Here is a 27632-nt window from a genome sequence, read left to right as displayed (position 1 = left end):
AATCAGGGGACATGGAGGGTGAGTCTCTGGGGCCTGATTGGTGAGGAAAGTGAATCCCAAGTCCTCCAATCATCTTTTACCCTTTCAAAACCCCTGAGCTAAGTCACTACCAGCTAGCCCGTCACATCAGTGTTTGTCTGTCTTGTTCTGATAGGTCTCCTGGGATCTAGAGGACAAAGAGGCAATCCAGGATTTCCAGGACCAAAAGGTGATCAAGGTTTTCCTGGGATTGGATTTCCAGGAAACCTTGGTCCAAAAGGTAAAATGCTCCTTTTAACTCTTTTTTAAATTTAAAAAATAAAACCAGTATGGAGACAGACAAGTAGAAAAATGTTTTGACATAGACAAGTTGCATCTCAAGCCAGTCCAGAGAGGTGATACTCCCCCTCTATGTGACTTTAGTCAGGCCACAGTTTGAGTACTGCGTCCAGTACTGGGTGCTGGACTTCAAAAGGGATGTGAGCAGCCTGGAGAGGGTTCAGAGGAGGGCCACCCGCTTGGTGAGTGGGCAGCAGGACAGGCCCTATGAGGAGAGACCGAGGGACCTGAACCTGTTCAGTCTCAGTAAGAGGAGGCTGAGGGGGGACCTGGTTGCTGCCTACAAACTCATCAGGGGAGATCAACAGCAAATAGGTAGAGCCCTTTTCTCCCCAGCACCACCTGGGTTGACAAGGAACAATGGTAATAAGCTGATGGAGAGTAGGTTTAGGTTAGAGATCAGAAGGCAATATTTTACAGTTAGGGTGGCCAAAATCTGGAACCAACTTCCCAGGGAAGTAGTCCTCACCCCTACCTTGGGCAAATTCAAGAGGAGGTTAGATGATCACCTGTCTGGGGTCTTGTGAACCCAGCATTCATTCCTGCCTGTGGCAGGGGGTCAGGCTAGATGATCTGTTCACCCTAGCTACTATGAAACTATGAAACTAAGTTAGACAAATAAGCCTTTAATAGGCCAATTACAACATACAGTTTTTTAGTCTGCTTTTGAAAAATCATGTATCAAAATTGACTATCTGGAGTACATTTTAAAAGATATGCATAAGGATCTAGCTGGATGACTTATTTAGTGAAATGCCTGGAGAGACTTCTACAAAATACTTTTACTTCAAACAGATCTTCTTACAATCACAGAGTGGAAAGACTTTATTTAGAGAGCTTGCTATATAGATCTAATCTTTCTGTGCAACACTTAGAGTCAGGGGATGATTGACACTTTCTACAGTGCCAGTTCTTTAGTTATAATCTATTCAGTTGTGTTCACACAGCAATTGTTGTATTACTAGAGCTGTTACAAAGTGTTTTGTCTCAAGAGGAGTTGAGTAGCAGGGAAAGGCCTCTTGTGCCTTCCCTAAACCAGGCTTACCCCATAGACTGAAGATGGAGAAGAGGAGTAGCTGCTATTTCTCCCAGTCTGTTTCCCAGAACAGTCCCAGGTCTGAGGAGCAGATCAGGGGATCGCCATGCTGCTCACTACGTTTCTTGTGGCCTTGCCTTCTTGGTCTCCAGTATGAAGATCAGGCTATGCGGGGTTGCTGTGCTGCTCACTGCTCTTGACTTCCCATGGCTAGGAGCTTGCCTCCCACCTTGCTTCTCACCTACTCCCACCTACTTCTCTGACAAAGGAGCTTTGCCCTACTGCTGCAGCATCCACTGCTCTCCATGCTTTCCCTAGAATGGGATCATCTGATATTGGGAAGGCATGAAGAGCAGGGGAGAGGAAGCAGTTTCAGACTGAATACTTATACTGCTTCCTCTCCTAGAAACATTTTTTTTCAGTGGAAAATTTCCACCACTAGAAATGAATGCCTGTTTATGGCTGCAGTCATTCAACAGAAGACAGTGATGTTTTCACCTGCTATATGGTTTGATTTACAGGAAGTAAAGGACTTCCAGGGTCAAAGGGATCACCAGGTTGCTCAAAAAATGGAGAAGCAGGCATACCTGGAAGCCCAGGATTTCCAGGAGAAAAGGTTTGATTAAAAAAGTAGCATGCGTTTTAATCAGGAGTGCCTGTTTAAATCAGTGGTCTAAGGATTTGGCTTCTCACTCACTGGTTGGTGCCCCCCCCCCGCCCCCCTTTTGCATGCATGTGCACACACACAAACACAGATTATGGAAATTAGTTGCTTATAGAGGCAAGCTGTGAATGCTGAAAACTGTTGTGGGAGATGAGCAGGGGGTGGAAAATTCTGGATATGCCCAGTTTATTCTCTTCATCAGCATCCACTCTGTGCCATTGTGTGAGACTGGACACTAAGCTAGATGGAGCTATGGTCTAGCCCAGTGGTCCCCAACCTTTTTGCTCTGTGGGCCAGATGACTTGTGCAGGGTGGATCTGTAGGCCCAATCTTGCATACACGGAGCTGTGGTCCAGTTGATCATGTGCTGGTCAGGCCCTAGCCCCCCAGATGCCAGATGGTGGCCATGGTCATGGCTCCACATGGATCAGGCCTTGCCACTCACCCCCAACCCAGTGCACACAGGATCCAGCCTTGCCACCTGTCCCAACCACATGCGTACAGAATCAGGCCCCACAGCCCACACACTGGATCAGGCTCTGCTGCCCAGACTCGTCCTATGTGCTCCAGATGGAACCAAGCCACCCCAAATACACAGGATTAGGCCCCATTGCTTGCCCCCAGCCCCATGTGTGTCTGATGGGGCCCCGTTGCCCTGTGCTCACAGGCAGGATCCCATGTGCAAGGTCATGTCAACTGGCCCATGTGGCTTGAAAATTTGGTAGAGGAGGAGTGGTGGCAGTATTAATTGCCACCACTGCCCCCACCAAATTCCCAGACCCTTGGGGAGCCCTGTGGACTAGACCATACTGCTCTGTGGACTGGATATGACCCCTGGGCCAGGGGCTGAACACCTCTGGTCGAGGCTAGTAAGTAGCAGTTCTTATATTCAAGCCACAAAATTTCAAGACAAATCTCAACTTCCAGTACCCCAAATTTCAGGACAGTTCAGGGGACTGCTGTCTGGAGGGAACATGAGGACTTTAAGCCAGATACAACCAGAGTTCTTGAAATCATCAGTATTGAGAAGCATCACTTAAACACTGCGGTTGTAGTCTAGGAGAATTTAAACACAAGGACAAATGCCCAACTGTGTCAAAGCATCAAAGTAGATCAGTGCAAGTGGGAGTAACCATCAGTGCTGATCGGTGTGAATTCCAGTTCCTAAGGACACATATACATTTCGAGCTTGAGTGGTTGCAGCATATTCAAGGATCAAAACTGATTATAAACAAAACATTTGAATATTGGGAAACAGTACCCTTTCTCTACTCCCTCTTCTGTGTTTACTCATTTGTTTTCCTAAAAAGACACTTAAACTGAATGTAAAAGATTAAATGTAATTTAATGTAAAACACAAAATGGCTAGTTTTGGAAAAAATCAGTGTTGCCATCAGCCACAGTGCAGTAAGATTAACCTCAGTTTGAAGAGGCTTTTGTAGTCTAAGTCTACAATCAATATTTGCATAGAAACTAAGTTATTGCAGGCAGAGTTTATGATTGAATTTACCTGCTAGTACATGAAAGCCAATCTAATGGTAGCTGGGCTTTTTCATTGGGGAATTAATCCTGACCACCAGAGATATTCAACCCCTTTCACGGAATTTTCGTTTAAAGGAAAATTTGAGTATTTCTAAAGCAGAATAACTGAGTGCTGACCCAGGAACTGAACAAACCTTTCATTCCCTCGTAGTGGCAAAGCTAGTAGTAGTCAACTAGTTTGCTTGATTTTCTGAATCATCATTTAAATATATATTTAATCTTAAGTATGACTGCTTGGTAATTTGAAGTAAGCATAGTGCCCAAATATATTTCAAGCAGCTTTCAGGTACTTGACCTGTCCAAAGTGCTTTGCAGGTACAGGAAGGGTTTAAAAACTTCAGAGTCTGCACAAGCCCTTGTGGCAGGGAGAGGATTTCATTGTTAATGATGATTTCTCTAGCGGACCTGAAGTCCTACGCAGTATTATTTATCAGAATAATGTTTACGGTATAGGGTCTTCAGAACAAGAATTGTAAAGGGGAGTATATGGGATAGTGAATTTGCAGTGCTCTGATGCTAAATGTGAAAGAACCTCTGGGAGTGAAGATGATAATTCCATAGAAGTTAACTGTCCACAGGATGGAAAAAGCAATATTTTCAAATGTAAGTATACAGGATATAATGCACTTATATCTTCTGTATGTTTTAGGGAGACCCAGGATCAAGTATTCCCGGAGAGCCAGGTAGATTAGGCACACCAGGAACAAATGGCCTTCCAGGAACAAAAGGTGAAAATGGACTTCTAGGATTTCCCGGTGTACCAGGACATCCAGGACGTGAAGGCACTGTTGGCCTCCCAGGTGCTATGATAAACCAAACCCAAGAAAGCCATTCTATCCAGATTTTGAGTGAGGCCCTAAAAAAAGAAAACATGGAGAGAAAGTACCATTACATACAAAACTCAAAATGCGCTTGAAGTCATAATAAAAATTAATCCTCTCTTTTAGGAGAACCTGGCTTTCCTGGAGCTCCCGGAGATGATGGCCCCCCAGGGAAGCCAGGTGATTGTCATAATGGTTCACCAGGTCCCACAGGTCAACAGGGAGCACCAGGCCAACAAGGTAGGAACACAAAAACTACCAGAAACATAAACCCAGTGTACAACTGATGGAGTGGGTTTGGGTTTTATTTTTACTTCATGATGTTTTGTTTTATAGCTATATGATGTGGCTCTGTAGAAAATATTAGGTGAATTAGAGGTGCCAGTCCAGACATTTTAAATTACAAGACAGATGTGTGCATGGTGTACCATTGGGCTACACATGCAGGAAAAGCCCAGATCGCATTGTTGAGGCCTAACATGAGCACATTGGAAAAGCACAGGGCATAGCAGACTAACTCCAATTCCAGAGAAAGGATCAGAGGAAATTGTGTAGAAAGGAAATGTACTTGACCTGGTTCCTCTCCCCGTCACGTGTGATAGAGTTCAGCTCTTTGTGGCAGAAGGACATATGCACAGAAAAGAAGTTTTAGCCACTGAGCAGAATGGTCCTACAAGACCAGGGCTTACTTTAAGCAAAAGATTTACTGTTGCTAGAGGCAAAACCTCTTCAGTTGTTTTCTGCCATAGAGGTGGCTTTGTGCATGACACCTTATCATGTCATGATGCCAGTGGTCTTGGCTGGGGGCCAGTAGCAGTCCAGAATGGTCCAATTACATGGAAACCAGATCCATGAAAGCTATTCTATGCAACACCTACACTGAATGTAGAACACTTCCCTTCCTAGAAGGGGGTGTGTGGTTAAATCATTACCACTGATGTGCCCTTGCCTTAAGGGTGACCTCACAGGATTTGTCAACTCTGTCTTTCTCTAGCAGAGGCAGAATTCCCAAAGAATTAAAGTAGAGTTTCATACTCATGACTGCAGGGTCTATTTGAGTGTGAGTTGTTCCCCTCCCCAGATTATATATTCACTGTATGCCATCTACTTGTTTTAGGAGACAGAGGTATACTAGGAGCAAAAGGAGATCGAGGTATTTCTGGTATGAGTTACCCAGGATTCCCTGGAGAACCTGGGTTCCCTGGATTACCAGGCCCTAAAGGAGCTGTGGGATCACCTGGTCTCAAGGGTTTAACTGGAAGACCTGGAAATCCAGGAACAGTAGGTAAGGAATTTAAAGATTCATAGTTTGGACTTTTTAATGATATAACCTTCTGTTATCACGTGTCTGTCATTATTTTTTGTCTGTATAGAAACAGATTTATTTTTTCCCAGTACAACAAGAGCAAGCTTTTAGATTCAGGTAGTGATTATGTGGAGAGCAAAACAATGTGGAGAACCATCTCTAGGCCAACCACAATGTTGGCCTGCCCACCTGTCTAGGGCAGTCCACCCACCTACCTCTCCTGCCATGCCTTTGTTGTAACTAAATAGTTGTTTGTATCCAGGAGGCTGCCCATTTGATGCCATGATGCCAAGGATGTAACACATGGCTCCATACCATTCCTACACTGTGTCCCATGCCTTGCAGATGGCATCTATAATCACTACTTCTTCCCCGGCCCCTTAACTGGGCCACACTTGGCCTATGACCCAAATTTGGCATAATGTGTCCATACAAGTGCTTTAGCCATATGCCCTCATTGGGGCCTTGTCACAGAGCCGGTCTCCTGGGGTGGCCGTGATGCCCCTGGTGGCTCTGCAACTGTGCATGCTCTGCCCTGAGGGCACCCTCTTATCTCGTCTGCCATGTCTTTGTTGGACAAATAACTCAGGAGGCTGCCCATGGGCCTTCGCTTAGTCCCAATCTGCTAAACCTTACTTGAGCTCCCGATCTATGGGCCCTTTGCCAGGCCTCTCTTCAACCTGGTGCTGCACAGGGCACCTCAGGCCTTATAGGCCAGCTGCATGGCTTCAACCTCCTCTTTACCATGCCCCATACCTCACGGGTGTTACACTGTTGTTATGCTGTCTGTTGAGGCCTCGGCCTACTTGGCCCCTGCCCCTTTGATATAACTAGGCTTTCTAGCCTAGACCCACTGTGTCAGGCCCAGTTTTGAGGAACTAGCCTACAATCTCCTCTTATCACTGGGCCCTTGGCCCTTGTCTATGGCGCCCCTCTGGCTCTGGGTTCTCCGGCCCTTGCAGCTTGCGCCCCTCTGGCACTGGGGAACTACACAATAGTGTTCCCCAATGAGGCCTCCTCCTCCCCTATAAGCCTCATTCCAGTCCACCGATTCAAACAATAGCACAACCCTAAGCCCCTGGGCTATAACATAAAATTAACCATAAAGGCAGCACTCTGCCCCTTTAAGAGGGCAAACTCCCACCCTTAGAATACCATACCCTACCCTCAGCTCTGGGAACCTTGTGATCCCCTAGAGTCTTACTGCATTTGGAGATAGTGAAACAGGCAGCCAGATGCATCAGGAAACTCTATTTTGCAGGTGCTCCTTCTCCTGGCAGTTACCAAAGAGTGAGTGAGTCCAGCCAGCCCCAACCCTGAGATTATAAGTTCCCTGGGCTCTGAATTCCTTCCGGTCAGCTGACTGCCTGCAGGTGCTGGCTAATTACCTAGTTAGCCTGTTACTCAGGCAACCTGCAGCTATGGAGCTGTGTAGCCTGCCTGGTTCCTTTGCTAGGCTGCTTCTACCCTTAAAGACTCAAGCAAACCTTGGTGCCCTGCAACAGGGGCCTCAACTCCCACATGCACTCTAGGCTCCTTTCCTCTCATTAGGCTTCTAGCCCCTCACACTCTGTCCCCTCACTGGGGCCACTGCTTTTCCTCCTCACTGGGGCTCTGGGGCCTTACACCCCTTGGGCCTCAGGCATCTGTTGATGTGCCTGAACCCCTAACTTGGCCTACTCAGGCATCAGGTGTTGACTGATGTACCTGGGCCTCACTCTCCTTCAGGCCTTCTACTAGGCCCTGCTCATTTAGACCTTGGGTTTCAGACCTTCTGGCCCCTGCATTGTTGCCCAAGCCTCACTCTCAGATACTTAGCCTCAGGTCCTCCTGTGCTCCATGTTGCTGCCCAAGCTGCTCTCTCTCAGGCTTTGAGCCTTGGACCTTTCTGGCCTCCAGGTTGTTGCCTAAGCCTGTTGCTTTTCTTTCGGGATGTGCTCCCGTGGCCTTTCCCCTCCAACAGATCACCCACAAGGCAGTGGGGGCTGAGGCTTTCCAGTGCCACATACTTGCCTTTCACTAGGGAGGCACTAGTGTGGCATTTCCTGTGGCCTTCTCCCCCACAGGCAGCCCCACCACACCTTCCAACCCCAGCAGGGTGTAGTTTTAGGTTATCCCCAGGACCACTGCAGGCCTACCTGCCCTGGTCTTACTTCCTCTCACTGGCCTCCTGGATGTTCTCCCTGGGCTGCTCCCTCCTAGGCACTTTATTGCAGTTTCCATCTCATAATCTGCTTCTCAGTCGCTGACCTCATCTTTCTCAAGCCCCTCATAGGATATCTCCCCTCAGGAGTCAGGGCTTCCGCCTCCATCATTACCGCTTGCTGGCTGACTGACTGCCTATCCTGTCTTTGGCATTGATGTCCCCCCGCATCAAAGGGATCTCCAGCCTCTTTTAGGCTCTGGCCCCACCTCCAGGCCAGTCAGGGTGCTAGTAGCTCTCCACAGCCCTGGCCTGTCCCTCATGGTGGGCTTCAGCCTTTTGGCCCTGGCCTCTTTGCTTTGACCAGTCAAGATTCCCTGGCATCAGTGTAGCAGCAGTTGACCTCCCCACTCAGAAGGGGTCCCCTCTGGGCCCTACCATAAAGCCATCACTTCTTACTGGGCTGGCATGGTGCCCATAGATCTTATACAAGGCAGCCCTTTTCTCCACTGGGCTCATCTGAGAGCTTCCTACCTTCCTGGGACACTCGTCTGCCACAGCTTGATGGTAATTGTTGGTAGAATATTATCCTGAAGGAAGAAGAAGATTCTACCATCAGGACGACTGTCTTGCAAGCAACAGGTCGCAATGGCCCCTGGCAAGACCCTCTAAGGCCTATAATGGGGGCTTCTCTGCCCCTCCACCCCCACCACAGGCCATCGTAGTCAGTATACCGACTTCTGCTGCTAGGGCTTCACAGCTGGGAGTGGCTACCAAGAATTCTTAAAAGTCTGTTCCCCACAAGGATAAAGAAATATGGGAAGGTATATTTGTGACAGGGGCAAGCTTTCATGCCCAGTGCAAGCACCAGCCTGCCCCTATTTATGAGTCAGCCACCCACCTCTTTCTCCTGCCACACCTTGATGTAATAATATTGATGTAATAATTAGGCGGGAGGCTGCCCATTATACACCCCAATACTGGGAGGGCTATCCATGGCTCCATTCCACCCCTACACCATGGACCAAGCCATGCAGATGGCATCTCAGGTAGCCAACTCAACTGTCCCCTTTGCCCATTAGCTGTGGCCTCTTCCCTGGAACCTTCAGCTTCCCTTTAAGCCCTGGCCCCATCTCAGGCCAGTCAGGACCCCGAGCTTCTTTGCTCTATATCGGTGTCCCTTGCGGTGGGCCCCTGGCCCTTTTGACCCCTTTCTGGGTCCCTCAGTTAGGTCTAAGCCACCTGCCTGCTCTCATGGATCGGGGTCCCCCATTCCTGGCTCAGGTGCTTCACAAAGCATGCCTGACCCCGCAGGGTCATGCACCCCAGCAGGCTCAGGCACTTCAAGAAGTTTTCCTGGCCTTCCCTGGATTAGATGTATCATATAACCCACCTGAAGGTGAGGGCTGGGGTTAAGGCGCCCCTACCTGCCTTTCACCGGGGTGGTAACCGGCTTGGCATTTTCTGGGGTTCCCACACCAGTGGGAGCCCTACCAGACCACCCACTCCCGGCAGGGTGAAGTTTTAGGTCATTCCCAGGACCAGAGCCTCCTGTTCCTACCTGCAAGATGTTCCCATGCAGCAGCTCAGCCAAGCAATGTTTCCTGCCTGGCCCCCAACAGCAAACTGCTTTTGTTTATATAGGCAGCCAGAGTTTTAAAATGGCTGCCATAATCAAGCACCTACTGAGTGCTTGATTTAGCCCTTAAACTGGCAGGCATCACTGGTGCCCTGCCACAATATTGCCCCTCACCCACTGCAACTAACTCTCTCTGGTGGAGGGTCCTCTTCTCCACTACTTCTGGTGTCCCTTTAGGGTCTCCTTGGGGCTCTCCCAGCCTATCAGGGCTGGCTTCCGCTCCTCCACTGTGGTTTGTCCTCCCTCTGGGGTTTCTGACCCTACTCTGGAGCAGGCATGGCTGGTGAACTTAGACTGGTGGGGCGATGGAGTGCCCCACAGGAGCAGTCGGGGAGTTTGCAGCCAGCCGGCAGGGGAGGTGTTACAGCTAACCAGGAGTGGGGGGCATGCAATCCTGCTACCAGCCGGATTGCCTGGCAGGCTGCAAACCCTTCCCCCCCACTCCCGAATGGCTACAAACCCCACCCTGCTCCTGTGTGGCTGCAAACCCCACCTCCTCGCTCCTGTGGGACGCTCCACTGCCCCACTAGTCTGAGTTCACCAGCGGCACCTGCCCTGGAGTTTCTCTGTAGAGCTGTATTGGAGCTGGTTTGCTTGCCACCCAACTCTAGCCACTGTGAGCGCTCATCCCAGCACTGGAAAAATGGCTTGGTTCCTAGGGGCAAGGGAAAAGGGGGTGAGCAAGGAATCTTCTCTCCTGGCTTCCCCTACTCTTCTATAGTCACAATGCTGGACATCCTAAAACACCTTTTGTGGCTGAAGGGGTGGTCCCACTGATATTTTTCTCTCAGGCTTCTGGCACACCTTCATGTAAAGGTACCGTGGGATCTGATCCCCAATCCCAGTAATCGCACCTCCTGCCATTTTGGGGATCAGGGATCAGACCCCAGTCACAACATTTCTACTTGCCAGTGCAGCAGGAGCCCAGGATCATGAAAGCCAGGTGCTCATAGTTCTGGGACTGGAGCCTGTTATCAGCTGAGTGTTGGCCCCAGTGCAGGTTTGCACCAGAGTCTCCAATCTGTCCCAGTACAGTCTGGGGACAGGCCAACAATCAGCTGATTGTTGGCTCTAAGCAGGGACTGCTCTGTAGTCTTGAACCTAGTATGATGTGGAACGTTGTTATGGCTGATTTGTCATTTTATGGCACCTTATATTGGGTGCACATGTAGCACCCTTACAATTTATGCTGTGATTAACATATTAATTGTGCATAAGTGTAATATGTAGGGAGTGCCTCAGTTTCAGTTTGTGGACGTTCCTCAACTTTCACTAGTGCTGTTTTAGCTGGGCAAAGTCTTTGCATCAGGTTCTTCAAAGTAATTCTCCATAATCATAAGATGGTGTCCTTCTCTGTAGTTCAACAGCAGCGTTCTTGCATATACTCTCTTCTAATCAGACACCTGGATTCCATGGTTTATTCTCTGTGTTCTCACAACCAAGCCCAGTATCCAAAAGAAAAAAGAAAGTAAACTCTGTTGTCCTGTCCTGGGCTCATGCTCCTGATTATTGTCTGATTCCCCCCAACTCCTCTTTCACATAGTCCATGTGATCACTTACCAGGTTTCCTACCAGTCTCCAAGTCCACGAGGGATTAGCTCTGTGCCTGCAGCTTTCCCCCTCTTCTCTTCTCTCTCTTTTTGTCCCTCCATATTCTGAATATCTTCCTTTTTGAGGAACTTCCAGGAGGGAGGAGCTGCTGTTTACATAGATTCCCTTGTGTCCTGAGACATGTATGCCTGTAGCTGTTAAAGTATTTGTACCCAGTGGTTTTCAGATTTGTGCAGAGAAAGAAGTCAAGAGTGCACTGTCTCTTATTTACAACAAAAGTTTATTTCCTTCACTTTTCAATGAACTCTAGATAACATATTTTTGTAAAATACAACCTATACAATTAATTATGTATATGTAATGTGGAATGTCTATAAATAATCTTGTTAAATGCAGTTTGTTAAAAGCTGCTGTAATTCTCACATGAGGAGTCTTTGGCAATAGTACGTGTATAGGGTCTACTCAATTTATTGAAGCTGGTGAATATGGTAAGTAAATGCAAAACTTATTCAAGTAAATTTTAAAAGAATTAAGTAAGTAACCACGTAATTCACAAACATGTTTTTACATGCGCACGCGCACACACTTATTTTTCAGAACAAATTTTGTTCTTTGAAACCTTCTGTTTTGCTAGTCCGGCACTTGAGAAATGTATTTCCTACTGCTCCATTTCTGCAGGTCAAACAGGAGAACCAGGTGTCATGGGTGATTTAGGAATGCGTGGACCTCCTGGCATCTTTGGAAATCCAGGTACCCCAGGAAAAAGAGGTGAGTGGCTTTATTTATTACTTAGGAACATATTAATCACCACACTTGGAGGCTGGCAGCCTGTGTCCCATGTTAAATCTCTGGCCTGCCACATGATCTCATCTGGTGTAGAAAGCTGGGAAATCAGCAGCAGTTTGGTGGCAGGAGATGTTGGCAGCTGGCTATTGGCATTCAGCTGACAGGGCATGTGGCCTCTGGGTCAGCAGCAAAACACTGACAAGGGGAGCGGTATCTAGTGCCGTATGTAGACAAAATGAGGGGCATGTGTGCACAATACTTTAAGGTGAGTTAAATGCTTTTGCACTGCTTTAATGGTGTCGGTGTTTGCACGCATTGGCAGCGTATTGCACAGTAATTCTGGCTGCTATAGCAAATTCAGCAGCATAATGCATCTTAAATGACTTGGGGTACAGCAAACAAAAACTCCTTTGAGGAGTTTTAATTTCCTGCCCTACGGCCATGGAGTAAAGCACTAGGCTCTGTGCAGCTCAGGGACTCTGCAGGAAGCTTGTGCAGGCAGCGTGGCAGCAGCCCAGGAAGGCAGGCTCTGCCCAAGAAAAGCAGTGAGCTTGATCATTTTTTTTTTTTTTCCTCCCCCTGGAGCCTGCCTGCCTGCCTGAGCTGTGCAGGGGCCCGGTGCTTCCTTCTGCGGCTGCAGTGGCCCCGGGGACTGCTAGAGCTAGGTGCCTGCAGGCAGTTGCTGCCTGTGGGGGGGCCGCCACTGCTGCGGAGGGAAGCACCAGCCCGCTCCCCCTGTCCCGCAGCCCAGGGACTGCTCTGCCCACTGGCAGCTCACCCCCCCCCCCCCCCCCCCAGAGAGGCAAGGTGTGTGCATGACATGAGGGTTTAAAGGGCCCTAAATTGAAGCGGTGTTTTTAAAAACCCACCGCTTCAATTTAGGGCCCCCATTTCATCTACACATGCCCTACGTCGGCAACATAGTGGCAGCAGGGGGAGTGACAGTGGCTGGATTGTAAGTAGCAGCCTGCCTTCAGAGTGAGCTGCACTAATTTAGCCCACCGCTCCAGAAAGGCTGCCAACCCCTGGCTATACTGGATTCATTTCTTGATCTATCTAACCCTGAATGATCTACTCAGGTACTGTATCTTCTTAGTGATATTGGCCCATATCAGATCCTTCAGAGGATGGTACATGATAATATAAATTAGGTAAATGAATACTTTTTCCCTCTCAAAGGTCTGATCCTAAGCCCTTAGTAGTTAGAGATTAGTAGAGATGTAAAACATGACTTGTTAATTCTTTCCAATATCTTTTGTGTTAGGAATAAGTGTTATAGTTGTGATATTTTTGTTGTATATGTAAATGCCCAATACCTCCTTTACTTTGCCCAATTTTGGCCTCAGTGAATTCCATAATCAATGCGCTAGGAGAAAAAGGATTTCTTTTTGTCAGTCTTGAATTTGCCACCTTTTTCACTGTATTGATTGTTCCCTTATTTTTTGTGATATGAAGCAAAGATACTGATCTACCTTCCATCTACCATTCATTGTTTTATGATATTTTGTATGCCTGTCCCCACTAACTCAGCATCTTTTTTAAAGTAAAAAACCCCACTCATTTCCATAGTTCCATAATTTCTAGGGTCGGAAGGGACCTGAACAGATTATCAAGTCCGAGCCCCTGTCCTGGGCAGGAACAAGTGCTGGGATCACAATACCCCAGCCAGATATCTATCCGGCCCCTTCTCTTGAAGACCTCCAAGGGAGGAGAGAGCCCCCCCTCCCTTGGGAGCCCATTCCAGAGCCTGGCAGCCCTAACCGTAAATTAATGCCTCCTGATATCAAGGCTGAACCTACTCTCAATCAATTTGTGGCCATTATTCCTTGTTATCCCAGGTGGTGCCCAGGGGAACAGAGCCTCACCTATCTTCCGCTGGTCCCCCCTGGTGAGTTTATAGACGGCCACCAGATCCCCTTTCATTCTTTTCTTGTGGAGGCTGAATAGATTCAGGCACTTCAGTCTATCTTCGTAGGGCCTGGCCTGTTGCCCCTTGACCATGCAAGTGGCCTTCCTTTGGACCCTTTCAAGGTTAGCCACATCCCTCTTGAAGTGTGGTGCTCAGTCTCTCTCCATATGATAATTTTTTTATTTGTACAACTTTTGGTTTATTTTTTTTGTAAGCACGCTAAACTCATCCCAGATCATTAAGCAGTTCATCAGCTAAGTAATAATGTTACAGCATTATTTGATTATCCAGTCACTTGCAAATACAACTCCTATTAAGGTCAATGGAGTCTTGATGAAATGATCAGGCCTCTCATATGCTAACTGAAGGAAAAGAAGACACCTATTTCACTTTCTACTGGCAATATCTATATGAGACACTGACTTCACAGTCGTTACTATGCAGTCATTTTGTACTTGTATAAACAAGTATTAAATGATTGCACAGTAACCGGAGTTACTGCACAGTAGCGCTGAGGAAAGGCTTTTTTGTGATGACTGCGCAGTAGCCCAAGTCTACTGCACAACAGCACTGCATCATTCTTTCTGCTATGCCATGCTACTTTGCAGTAGTCACAGGCTACTGTGCAGTCAGTGTCTCATGTAGAAGCTGGTTCTACAGCTGTGCTAGTATTTCCATTGACAGTCATCCTTGAAAGTACTAGTTCATCCTTGCCCCTTTGCAAGTTATTTGTTTGTCCAGTTTCTTCAGCATATTCCATTGTGTGTCCTGACAGGTTCTCATGGTCTTCCAGGACCAAAAGGAGCAAAAGGGTCTTTTGGGGAAAAAGGCAAAAAAGGTGATAAAGGATTCCTTGGCCCAGTGTTGAGCAGAATAAGTGCTGGGGATAAAGGAGAACCAGGATCAAAAGGTACAATTATTTTTAGTTGAATTGGAAAACAATTAGGAATAAATCATTTGTGATACAATACCAGATTCTAATTCATGAAAAGAGGCTACTGTAATATTCAAGTTATTCTGCACCATTTTAATACATGTGTGCTGAGTAGTGCACATAGCTGTTTGTTTTTATAGAGAATGTTAAAAATAATCATGTTAATTTTAAATTCCTTATTATAATACACATTCCTAGATTTGTCATGTCGGTTATATCAGTAGTGGTATGAAGCTTAGGCATAGACCATATTTATGCATACATTCACATATGTTTAATAGTCATCAATTCGTATTAATTAGCAAAAGGATTAAGCATATTCACAAATAACTGATTTGTAGAGATTCCCTGGTATTCGCTGTTCTAGGTGAGCTATCATACAATTACCTGCATATGAGTTGCACATACTTCTTTTCTTACAAATCTGGCTTTTTTGTTACAGGTTTTTCCTACGGACATTTTCAGGTTCTTTTCTTTTTTGAAAAATATTGGAATCAGTAGCATAGGGCTTCTACGTGTTGGAATTCATTTATTTGCAAGGGCGTAATTCCAAATTATTCTATGCAGGCTCCTTTTCAACATCACTGCTGCTTCTCAAAGAGAATTTTGCTAATGTTATAAGATTCTGTTTTAACTTTATTTAATGCAATTCCTGTTATAGGATCTCCAGGAAGAACAGGTCTAAGAGGAGTAAAAGGATCAGAAGGTGTACAAGGATCAGCAGGTGACCCTGGGACACGGGGAATACCTGCTCCACCAGGTATACAGCATCTGCTAGGAAATTAAAGCTTCAATTTTTTAGCAGTATATTTTACAATGTTACATGAGAGATATGCAGTAGGAGCCAGAACCACATAATGCGTTAATCTTACACATTTTATTACCTCACCTATACTCTTTCTTGTATTCTAACTGTACTGAAACTATTCTAGTACTCCAGAACTCTGACAACTTCAAACAGCTACCATTTGGGGGAAAAAAATCTGCCACCAAAATGTTTTCTTTTCTTCTCCCAAATGTGGGATTCTTATGGTAAACCAGGTTATCAGTAGTATGACAGACCACACAAAGCAATATTAAGTCCAAATAATAATTTGTTTTAAATCTAAAATATCTGAACCAGCTGAAATAAAAACTCATGCCTTCTATTAATGGAGAAAAGCTTAGAATCCAGTTTTAAAAAGCAAGTGTGAGAAACTTCGACAATATAGTAGAGTATGACTGACAGAAATGTATTTTAGACGTTTCTTATATTTTAATTCTTCTTTCCATCTAAAATGCTATGTGTTTGGATTATAGTACAAAGGCTGCCTGGATTTATAGGAAAACTAGTCTGAAAAAGAACAACATAAAAAGCATAAAACCTACCAAAAAAATGTTTCATATTTTTTTTCTGTGCATGATGGTATATTGCAAAAGATGTACTGGCCCTTGATTAGAATAGTATACATATTAATTAAGTTAATCATGTCTTTGTCACTAGGAATATATCATTCTTTTCAATTCATGCTAATAAAATACTTATACCACATTGCATGATCATCAATACTTGTTCTCCATATCTGTGAGGTATGAAGAAGTTATTCTTTCCAAAAAACATATTGTATTTGGTTACACAGTTAAAAATAAGTATGGACTTCTCTGAAAAATTGTATGTATTAGGATTTCAGTAATCCATGCTAGATATTCTCATTGGGTGCAACTACACATGCATTTTACTGTGGAGTTGACTAATTATCTCTGCAGTAAAGCATCACTGTCTACACATAGCTGGTATTAGCGCACAGTAAATTAATTAACTCTGCTGTAGGATAGCACTGCCAAGGACAGTTCTATCTTACAGCAGAGTAATTGCGCGTGCTGAAATGTATGTGTAGATGGGGATAGGGGCAGCCTGGCACATAGCCCTGCACTTTGTACCCTTGTGCCCCAGCCAGCCCCTCCACTGCCCAACACTGCCACACAGAGCCCAGGGCTGAACTCCCCTCTGCCAACCCCTAGGCTGCTCCGCCCCAGCACAAACTGCTAAAGTCCTAGGCGCATGTGCTGATGTTGCGCCTGGGAGCTGCTGACTCTGATATAAACTGTGCAGGAGTTTATTACATCACCTTAATGGCATATACACCCACTGATGCCCAAACTAGGCGCTAGAAAGAGGGTAATACCAGCAGAAGGGGGGAAAAGTTAAATAGCAAGAAAAATTACCAGTTCTCCAGCTCTGCACCTCTCTTCAACTTCTCATGTGAAACAGAAACAAACCCAAGCCATTTTAATGAACAGTGGGATCAGCCTATGTATACATCACCACATGCATAGACTTTAGGCTGTGGCAAAGGGGTCCCTGACTAGCCACAGAGCTAGTTTCCCACCTGCCTCTGGAAACGCTGCCTGCCTGTCTTTCCTGCCATGCCTTGTTGTAATTAAGTTGTTAATTAAGACAGGAGGCTGCCCATTTTACACCCCGATATTGAGGGGGGTTATCCACAGCTCTGTTCCACCCCTACACCACGGCCCAAGCCTCGCAGATGGCATCTCAGGCAGTTGGCTCAACCGTCCCCTTTGCCCATTAGCTGTGGCCCCAATCATGGACCTTTGGCTTCTGTATAAGCCCTGGCTCCGTCTCAGGCCAGTCAGGACCCTGAGCTTCTTTGCTCATCATGGGTGTCCCTCACGGTGGGCCCCTGGCCCTTTTGACCCTTCTGGTCCTGGCCCCAGCATTGACCAGTCGAGTCCCTTGGTTGGGTTTATGCCTCCTACCTACACTTAGGGATCGGGGTCCCCCATTCCTGGCTCAGGTGCTTCTAGAAGCATGCCTGGCCCTGTGGGATCACTCCCCCAGCAGGCTCAGACACTTCCTGAAGCTTACCTGGCCTTCCCTTCTCTGATGGTAAATGACCCACCCAAAGATGAGGGCTAGGGTTAAGGCGCCCCTACCTGCCTTTCACCAGGGGGATAACCGGCCTGGCATTTCCTGGGGGCTCCTGCACCATTGAGAGCCCCACCAGGGCACCCACTCCCAGCAGGGTGCAGTTTTAGGCCATGGCCAGGACCAGGAGCCTCCAAACCATCCCCTACAGCTCCTGCCCTTACCTCCAGGATGTTGTATGCAGCCTTGTAGCCAGGTGATGTTACTGCCTTGGCCTGCCAGCAGCGAACTGCTCTGTTTATATAGGCAGCCAGTGATCTAAAATGGTCACAAATGGTCACACAGCCAGGGATCTAAAATCTACAATCAATCACTTGCTGGCTGCTTGGCTCAGCCCTTAAAGTGGCAGGCACCAACAGTGCCCTGCCACATAGGCATATGGATATCAAATTTACATTTAAGTTAGATAAAAGCATTGCCAAGCTGGAACATATGTAAATTGGCACAAGGTCAGGCCAAAAAAAAATTTATTGAAAAAACTTCCCAAGCTACCCAAAAAAACCCCTTAAATATTCTCTAACTGTGCTGTGAAGTATTTAGTGGGCACATCTACACTAGAAGCTGTGGTGATGTAGCATCAGTGGGCATGAACCATGATGCTGTTGCTACTGCACATTAGGGTCAGAAATGACCTGTGCGGTGCTAGGACTGCACAGTACTGGCAGTTACTGTGCAGTCATTTAGTACTTGCCTTAGCACTTAGTAACAACTGTGCAGGTGGGCGCATGTGTAGACGTGCCTGCTGATTAAGTAATGTTCAGACCAACTCACCAACATGGGAAAAAAAATTAAAGTGAAAACAATCTTGTTCATTAGCCACAAAGTTTCCAGTGAATTGGGGTTGGAAAGAAGAATTAACAATGACTGCAAGCCTTACCCTCTTGAGGTTGAAAAGCAGGATGGTTCTCTTTGCCAAGGCATTCCAGTAACAGCATTGATAATGATAATGACAAAATGTGCTATGTGCTAGGGAAGGGGAAGAAATTATCTTAGACTATTAAAATGTATACATTTCAGGGAGATTCCAGCAATAACTGTTTGGATATTGTTCATGTTCATGAGACATGTACTGAGTGGCCAGTTTAAAGGAAATATGTTGAAACTGTTGCCATTTTGTCATTTTACAGGTTCTAAAGGATTACCTGGTTTGCCAGGATTTCATGGAAAACAAGGGTTACCGGGAGCTCCAGGAGAGAGAGGGGATATCGGCATGCCAGGTAATTCTCCTTGAAACAGTGTTACAAGCTCATATATTATTAGAGAGGTACTTGCACATGTCTGTACAGTTACTGTAGGCATAATCCTGTAACACCGCTCAGACAAGTAACCGTTATTCCCTCAACTACCCACTGACTTTTCTGCAGTAAGAGTTGCAGGATTGAGCTCAACACCTATAATTGCAGAACATGGTCATGATTCAGTTAATGCTACAGATGTGGACAGCATGTCCTTTGGTAATCTGTTTACTGAATAATAATTTAACTCTCATATTTTTGCTGAATAAAACATTCTCTCTCACACACTTGTAATTGATTTTAATATGCATTTAATAGATACTATTATTTCTTTGTCATCATATTAAAATGAGATTGATCAACTTGAAACAAAATTCAAATCTGATTAAGTAACAAAACTTTGAAAATGTATTGTGCATTCATTTACTACTTTTAGGTCTTATAGATGTACAGAGCCCATGTTAAAAATCACTACTGCAGCAGAAATAGAAACCAGCTAAGATGAAGCAATTGCTTTTTTTTTTCCTATTAACTCATGGGTTTTTTGAGTGAGAAGGAAAGCATATGTCTCTGCATGTGTGGGAGCCACCAGACGAAATCCACAGCTGTCCCACACAGGTGCCAGAAACAGCCAGATTGTACATGTTCCCTGTCCCATGCTCCAGTTTATAGAAAATGCAAGGCTAAAATTCGGCTGTTCTACTACTACAATATGTGACACCAGGACTCTTACCTGGATGTACAGATGCAGGACAGCCATGTGGTTATAAGTCTGTCTGTCTGTTTCTTTCTCTCTCTCTCTCTCTCTCTAATAGCTTTTCCCAAATCACTTTCTTAAGTCCAACAGAACTCAAATAGGAAAAATAAAACTATCTGAGGAAGAGCCCAGATTTAGCAAAAGAGTCCTGGTGACTTGGCATATGTGGAAAAGGAGGCCAGTTAGAAAACTAGCACTCAGGTTTCCGTGAACTGCAGCTAGAGGATCTAGGGGTAACACTAATGTATAGATGTGTGCATGTAACATGCACACAATATGTCATGTATAATTATAACGAATAATTTATTCCATGCAGAATACAGTGATCAACCTGAGAAAAAAAATGTGAACATGCTAGAAAAGTGAGCTTGAACACTCAGATTTAGCCCACCTCATGTACTTATGCCTAGACATATTGTTATATATTACTTGCCAAATTCTACAGCCACTTTACCACTTTAGATCAAATTCCATAAAAACTGTTTTGCATTATGGGCTAAATGTATTACCTGACCTCTAAAGTCTCAGTATCTAATTAGCTCAGTATCTAATTATTTTCTTGAAATTAACTGGAAGGTCAGATGATACAGTTTAGCCATCTGACTACCTGGCACTAGTTGCATATTGTAGTGATATGCAGTGTGATGTAGTATTGTACATACTACAGTAGTGACTGCTATTACTTGTGCAACTGCAATAAAGTGTGGGCACTAAGTAGCACCCATAAAAGTAAAGGCCATTTAAAAAATATTGATGATCATATCAACCGACATCACATAATAGACACAAACTTCATAGCAAAATGCTGGAGAAATGCCAGGATCTAGGAAATTTTAATTTTGGATCATCTCAAATTGAAAGGTTTCAAGTTTGTGATGACAGATTGATGCAAGATTTATGCCAGGTATATTTTCATTATACTTGTATTCTTAAAGTGTTAGGTAAATGTCTTGAGTTGCTGACATTAAAGACAGGCACATGCTTAGGTGAACTGAGATTGCAGATAGTAAATGTAATAAGCCTACTGTAGATTGTAACCTATGCTGTCTTAAATTTACTATTTTCCTTTTTTTACCTGTGACCTTCTCTTTGACAGAACAAATTATTTTCTTATAATAAATTGTTATCTTTAATAAACTGTTAATTATTACACATGTAGTCCATAAAGCAAGAAATACTTAGTATGATGTATAAATGGGACACATTCAAACATGATAGTGATATTTGCCTTAAACCAGGTTCAAAGGGAGAAAGTGGATCTCCAGGTTCTCCTGGACCAAAAGGTTTCATAGGCCTGCCGGGCATTGATGGTATTCTTGGTGATAAAGGAGAACCAAGTTATCCTGAATTTGGGCCTCCAGGAAGACCAGGACCCAAGGTACAGTCTGAAGATGGTGGATGAAATAGTATACTATAAAGTGCAAACAAGGGCTGAAATAGTACAGAAAAAATCCATATACACACACCAGAGAAATAAGATCTATTTAAAGTTGATCTTCACTACATCAAGCAGCTCCAGGGGCGTAGTTGGGCTGGCTGAGCAGTCAGGGGAGCTGTGTTCAGGTTGTAGTCTCTCCAGAAGATTGGGTTCAAATTCAGCTTCTGAGCACAAAGTACCTTCTCTCTTCCTGCATGGGGATTGGGCCAGGTGACTTTTGCAGTCTCTTCCAATTCTATGATTCTGTTTTTGACAAGCCAGTAATGACCCAAAATAACTTTGTCAGGTATCCAGGTTGTGTTTTTTAATATAAAATAAGTTTATGCTTTTTAAACAGGGTAACTAATCAGAAAAGTACTTTAATTTCATGCCACATGTTCAGGTTAATGAGCATTTGAAAACTGCTTCTAAAAGTACAAATTAATTGCAATGTGCTATATTTACTGGATGAGATAGTTTATAATGTCCGGATCAGTTTATTTATTGCATTACAACTCTCACAACCCATCTAATCTGTCTGTTTGGTTTCTCTGATATCTGGGCATTTACTATACAATGGTATAAATCAGCCTTGGACCTGTAAGTGCGAGTGCATATGAATTGTTAGATTGGATCAACTGCCCACTTGCTTCATAACCTTTTTTCCTGGCATTGACCTAAACAAGATGAGTTTTAGTTTATTCCAACCCCCCAGAAGGTGATGAAATTAATTTCAGGAGCAGTTTTATCACCACAAATGAAGAGAGTGATGTATGCATGATGCCAGCGAAACTGTGTGTCGGGGAGAAGGAGGAGCAAAGATTTAGGGGACTGATTTGGAAGGTATTTAATATACCTTAGATGGGTGTTTGAAAAAACTAAGGACTATGAAGCAGTCAATGATCCATTATGTGATAGTATAAGAAAGGTGTTTTACGTACCTCTTTCAATTTACTTTCTGTCTGCAAACCATTGCACAATAAATAACTACAATATGTTTGTACCAAATTTAAAATGGCATGTAATATTAATGCTTTATAATCCAGCATGCAATTTAACATAATGAAAACTGCTTCCCATAGTGCATGTGGCTGCTCTTTTTCAGGGTGGCCCAGGTTTCCCAGGGATACCAGGAACAAAAGGTAAAAGAGGATTGCAAGGACAGCCAGGCCCTGTAGGAGACCCTGGGCTACCTGGAAGCAAAGGGGATTTTGGAGGACCAGGAACTCCAGGTATGTTTGGGTTCAGTGAAAGGGTGAGATTTTATATGCTTTCATCAAATAAAACTATATGAATCATCCAGTTGAAAGACTTGGAACAGGTTTTCAGATAGTATAATTTGGCAAATCTCTATTGCTGTCAAAGCAGCCATGCCAATTTATGTCAGTAGAAGACCTGGTCTGATTTGGGTTCAAAGTAAGAGTAACAGTAGGTCTAGCAAATGGTTGATTGTAGATCTAGTCCAGAACAGAATTCAATGTAACTAAGCTTTTTCATCTTTCTCTCCCAAACACTTTCATTGACAGGACTACCTGGACATGCTGGAGAGCCTGGCGCTAAGGGATACAAAGGGAAACCAGGAGAGAGAGGAACTGGAGGCGTTCCAGGTGTGATTTGTATCCTCTCTCTCCCTTGTTTCCCAGTTCTCTGAATTCTGGCTTTTGTTTCTCTCACTTATATGAGACAGTTGAATTTTTTCCCTTCTTTTGGAGTGTTTTGGAATGTATATATTTTTGTAGTTGAAGTCTCTGTGTTCCTGAATATATGAGGTTCTGCTTTCTTCCTCCAAGAGAAAAAATAGGTTTTTCCTCATTCCGATGTAAGTCTAGCAACACAATTCAGTCCCAGCTTGAGCATTATTTTGGATTTGTTGTTGTTGTGTTTTGTTTTTCAAATAATCAGTGTACTAGAGATACAAGAAAAGCATAATATCTTCATAAATGATAAGAAAAGACTGCTTTACCAAAATATCAGAGACATCCAAGGTAGATGCAAAAAGCAAAGATCTGGCCAGAGATAAGAAGCAATCAGAGAAAAGATGGGAGAAAAAGACAAGATAGTTCATTGTTAACGTAACAAAGAAGCACTGGATATTTTAGAGTAAACATAAGGAGAGACATGTGAGTAAATAATGAGAGAGATTTAAGTTCATAGGGCACGTTTTTGGATGTGAAAACAGCAGGGTAAATAGTCTTTATTAGGAAAATTAGGATAAAATATTGCCATAGCAGATTCTGATCTGAGTTAGTGGGGTAGCTCTACCGCAACAAAATTAACTCTGGATTTATAACAGTATAGTAGAGATCAGAGCCTATTCCCTGGCTCAGTAATGTTCCACAGTGCAACAGGAAGGTTGTTATGCCCTTGTGGATATAAATCCCATTGAAGGACTAAGTCCTCAGATTTCTCTGAAAGCAGAAGGAAGTACCTATTATAATAATGTGCTTCTTCTCTTCCTGGTTCCCAAACATGTGATTGGGTCAGTGAATTCAAAGCTTGCGAACACATTTGACTTTTTGAAGTAGCAGCATTATATTTCAAATAAGTAAAAATTAAAATTACTAGATTGTGCTTTACAATTCAGGTGCAGTAGGATCCCCTGGAGCCGATGGACCTGTTGGTGAAAGGGGCAGCCAAGGACATGATGGTTTCCATGGCTCTCCAGGGGAAAAGGGAGAATCAGGTACTGCACCGAAACAATTTTTTTACCTATGGTTTATCTACTTGACTTCCTTTTCTCATCTTCAGCTGCAGGGATTTTCCTGCTTTATTCCTCAGTTCCTTAGGTGGATTTCCTCATGTGAATATCTGACAATAGAAGCAAACTTTAACATTGTAAGAGATGCCTAAATTATCCCTGTAAAATAGGCCTCCATTCTGAACACAGCTGGTCTAAACTAATAAAGATTTTTGGAGATACTTAAAACAGGGAGGCTTGAATTGAACAAACAGATGGTAGCTAGAAAAATATAAACTTGAGCTTGCAATGGCAAGTTAAGGGCTATTAAGCCGGACAAATATATTTTATCTGCTTTAAAGGGGAATGGGGAGCTGCTGCTTGGGAGTGCATACCAGTTGTTTCCATGCAACTGTTATGTCTAAACTGGGGGTGCAAATTCACGCAACATCCTAGGCCAGATCTGAACTGTGTGAGTCTTCTCACAGGCCAGATCTAGATGTGGTAGTAGCAATAGCAGCAGGGCCTACAGCAGTGGCCCATGGTGGTGGTAGCAGTGGCCCACTGTGACCCACAACAGGGCCCACAGTGGTGGGCCAATAATAAAAGAGGCAGCAGGCTAAGAGGCAGCAGGGCAACCTAAACTATAGCATCAGAGCTCTCACTCACAGTCTTCTTGCTGATGGCTGTGTCCAACAGGATCTTGTAGCCCCAGATTCTGTGATGGGCCACATGTCCAGCTAGCCGGGTCCAGACATTCCCTGGCCTTCCATAAGCCCCAGAGGCCAGAAGGAACAGTACCATGAGCTAAATGCAGCCTGATGGTCATTATTTGACACCCCTTGTCTACATGATCCTGTAGTGATACAAGTGAGCTAAATCATCCTTACCTTGATGCTTGATGAAGCAGGGTTAAAGTTGTAGGGGTTTTGCTGCTCTTGTATCACTACAGAAACATGGAGACATAATAGGTGCATCATAACAGCTTGTACCAGATCCTTTGCTATCACTATGTTGTTTTATCTGTCTACACTCATCTTAGATATTATTTTTCAGGAGCTCTTGGCCTAGGGGTACCTGGTCCACAAGGTCCTCCTGGTCCTAAAGGTGAGTTTTATTTACATTTGATAGCACCCCTGGTTTTTAAACATAGTGTTATTCTTTTTCCACCACCTGCCCTCTTTTTTACATGGCCGAATTCTGTCCTTGGATGGTTAAATTGGCACTTGAACACTTAAAAGAGCACAAATGATTTTTTAGTCAAGACCAGTGATCTGGCTCCATATATTAAGTTGCAGAGCTCTTATTTATAAGTGTCATAATAATGGCAAATCACAGAAACATCTTTGTGCCTCCAGAAAGGTGTGGTCACAGCTTTTACATTGTACCTACTCATTATCCATCAGGGTACAAGAAAGCAGTATAATATCCTTTTCCTTTCATTTAAACTCTTCTATTAAATTTTAATCACTTCCTCCTTATTGTACGTATGTGGAGTCACAGAAGGAGAAAGTACTTTCTGACAAGGACAACAGTCCCTAGTCTCCATGTTTTATGTTCTGCTCCTGATACTGATAGGAATCCAGCAACTTGAGGAATCTGCAGATGAAACAAGGGGCATGTGAGCACGACAATTTAAAGTGGGTTAAATACTTTTGCACCGTTTTGTTGGTGTTGGCGTTTGCACGCATCGGCGGCGCATTAATTCCAGCCGCTATAGCACATTCGGCTGAGTAATGCGCCTTGAATGACTTTGGGGTGCAGCAAATTAAAACACCTTTGAGGAGTTTTAGTTTGCTGCCCTACAGCTTCAGAGCAAAGCACCAGGCTCCGTGAGCCTCAGGGACTGTGCAGACACTCCGTGCAGGCAGCCTAGCAGTAGCCCGGGAAGGCAGGCTCCACCAGAGGAAAAAAAATAGTGGAGAGCCTAATCTTTTTTTTTTTTTTTGCTACCTTGGAGTGTGCTGGCTGCCTAAGCCAGGTGCCTATGGGTGGGTGCTGCCTGTGGGGGAGGCCACCACTGCCGCGGAGGGAAGCACCTGGCCCTCCCTGCAGTCCAGGGACTGCTCCACCCACTGGCAGCTCACCCTCACCCTCCCCGCCAGCAGAGAGGCAGGTAAGACCGGGTGTCCACAACATGGGGAGTTTACTTCGCCCTAAATTGAAGCAGTGTTTTTAAAAACCCACCGTTTCAATTTAGGACCCCTGTTTTGTCTACACCTGGCCTTAGATTCATAGATTGTCAGGCCAGAAGGTATCTTGGAAGATCATCGGGTCCAGCCCCCTGCATGAAGCAGGAAAGATAACTAGGGGTCAGTTGACCCCAGCAAGGTGACTGTCTAGTCTCCTCTTGAAGATTTCCAGGGTAGGTGATTGCACCACCTCTGGAGGGAGCTTATCCCACAGTCTGGACACCCACCCTGACTGTGAAGAAGTTTTTCCTAATGTTGAGCCTGAATCAGTCTTCCAAGGGTTTGTGGCCATTACTCCTAGTTTTCCCCTCAGGTGTCCTGGTGAACAGTTGCTCACTGAGCCCTTGATGTACTCCCCTAGTGTAGTGGTAAGTTACCTCAGTTATGAAAAGATCTTCCTCCACATCTAAGCCAAGCATCTCAGAACAGTATTAAGGGCAAAAGTGAATCAGTTCTTGGTATTCTTACTGCCCTTTATCTCTGACTTGATCTCTGACTTGAGGTTACCTTTATTTCTGTCTTGATTTAATTGGTTTGGTAAGTTGCCTCTCCAAAACTGCATTTTGGATCATGGTGCCAAAAAATCCCTGTCTTTCCTCTTGCATCTTGTAACTCCTTTGTCGAGATCTTTCAGTCACAGCAAACTCCTAAGTGTAGTCTCAAGGGAAAAGCAGTGTGTCCTTCACTCTGAGTACTGCCTTCCCAGAGCCATCTTGCCTTGCAAGAAGCAAGGGTGAAGCCCATCTTTTGTAGATAATAAGTGGGCATTTTGTCTGCTGTCATAGTTCTAGAAGTGGTATCTGCCCCCTGAAAGGTATCCCAGGACATATTTGTCATTTTTTTATGTTACACAGGAAGCAAAGGTGGCAGGGGGCTGCCTGGTTTTCCTGGACTTCCAGGTGCTAAAGGTCTAATGGGTGAACAAGGACCAGCTGGACCTTCTGGGTTGAATGGACCCCCAGGACTCCCAGGTGTACCTGGTGAAATGATTACTGGCCAGAAAGGAAATAAAGGTATTGCTGGCATTGATGGAAAACCAGGTGTGTTGCTATCATTTCGTATTTATGTTCAAAGAAGGTCTAATGGCTAGAAAGAGTATGTTAACATATCTAGAATCAGAGATAAGAGGGACTTACATGGCAGGTGCACTTTATGATTGAATAAGTAGTTGCTTTACCAGTTAATGTTTGTTTGCCATTGTAGAACATCACACACACTCAGTGTGATACAAGTAAAAAATAAAATAATGTAATCGTTCTCAATCCAGAAAGCATGTGTCCGTGATCTGCCAAAATCCTCATCCCACCCCTGTATTTAAATCTCATACCCTGTTTTACCTACTCTCCTTATGTCCTGCACCAGTGCAGTGGGACACTGTGGGTCTAATTTGAAGATGTGAAGTAAAAGGGTAATGGTGCAGACCTAATAAGCACCATAAAACCTTTACAACTTATGATGGTATGAAGATGGAAATAACCAAGCTCTAGAGCCCAGACTGAGTTAGCAGAGCTGGTTACTGGGGAAAAAAATATATGTTTTATTTGTTAAATGAGCATATTTCTGCATTGAAAAGAATGCTGGTGTGAACCATCACTGTCCATTGCCTTCACTGATTCATCTTTTTAAGCAGGTCTGCCTGGTATGCCTGGACCTCCTGGCCTCACTATCTACAGAAGAGGAGACAGAGGTGATAGAGGGGCAGATGGTATCCCAGGTACACCAGGACCAGTAGGTGATACTGGTTCTCCAGGTCCAATAGTAAGTGGAATAAAGATTCCT

The 27632-nt window shown here is 44.6% G+C and overlaps 1 protein-coding gene across 1 annotated transcript in view; it reads left to right on the top strand.

Moving 5' to 3' along the window:
- Positions 1-27632, top strand: part of COL4A3 (collagen type IV alpha 3 chain) — a 90261-nt gene that overhangs the window by 47552 nt on the left and 15077 nt on the right. The window contains 16 exon segments of the mRNA XM_025200433.1: positions 155-259; positions 1876-1970; positions 4210-4360; positions 4508-4621; positions 5499-5666; positions 11699-11788; positions 14491-14625; positions 15311-15409; positions 18703-18792; positions 20806-20945; positions 22090-22216; positions 22511-22591; positions 23569-23667; positions 24718-24768; positions 26708-26893; positions 27484-27611. Of these exon segments, the coding sequence (XP_025056218.1) occupies positions 155-259; positions 1876-1970; positions 4210-4360; positions 4508-4621; positions 5499-5666; positions 11699-11788; positions 14491-14625; positions 15311-15409; positions 18703-18792; positions 20806-20945; positions 22090-22216; positions 22511-22591; positions 23569-23667; positions 24718-24768; positions 26708-26893; positions 27484-27611 (1859 nt within the window).

This window comes from Alligator sinensis, unplaced genomic scaffold, assembly GCF_000455745.1.
Source record: "Alligator sinensis unplaced genomic scaffold, ASM45574v1 scaffold596_1, whole genome shotgun sequence".
Lineage (NCBI taxonomy): Eukaryota > Metazoa > Chordata > Crocodylia > Alligatoridae > Alligator > Alligator sinensis.
Note: the sequence above shows the minus strand (reverse complement) of the source record. Positions and strands in the feature narration are given on the sequence as shown.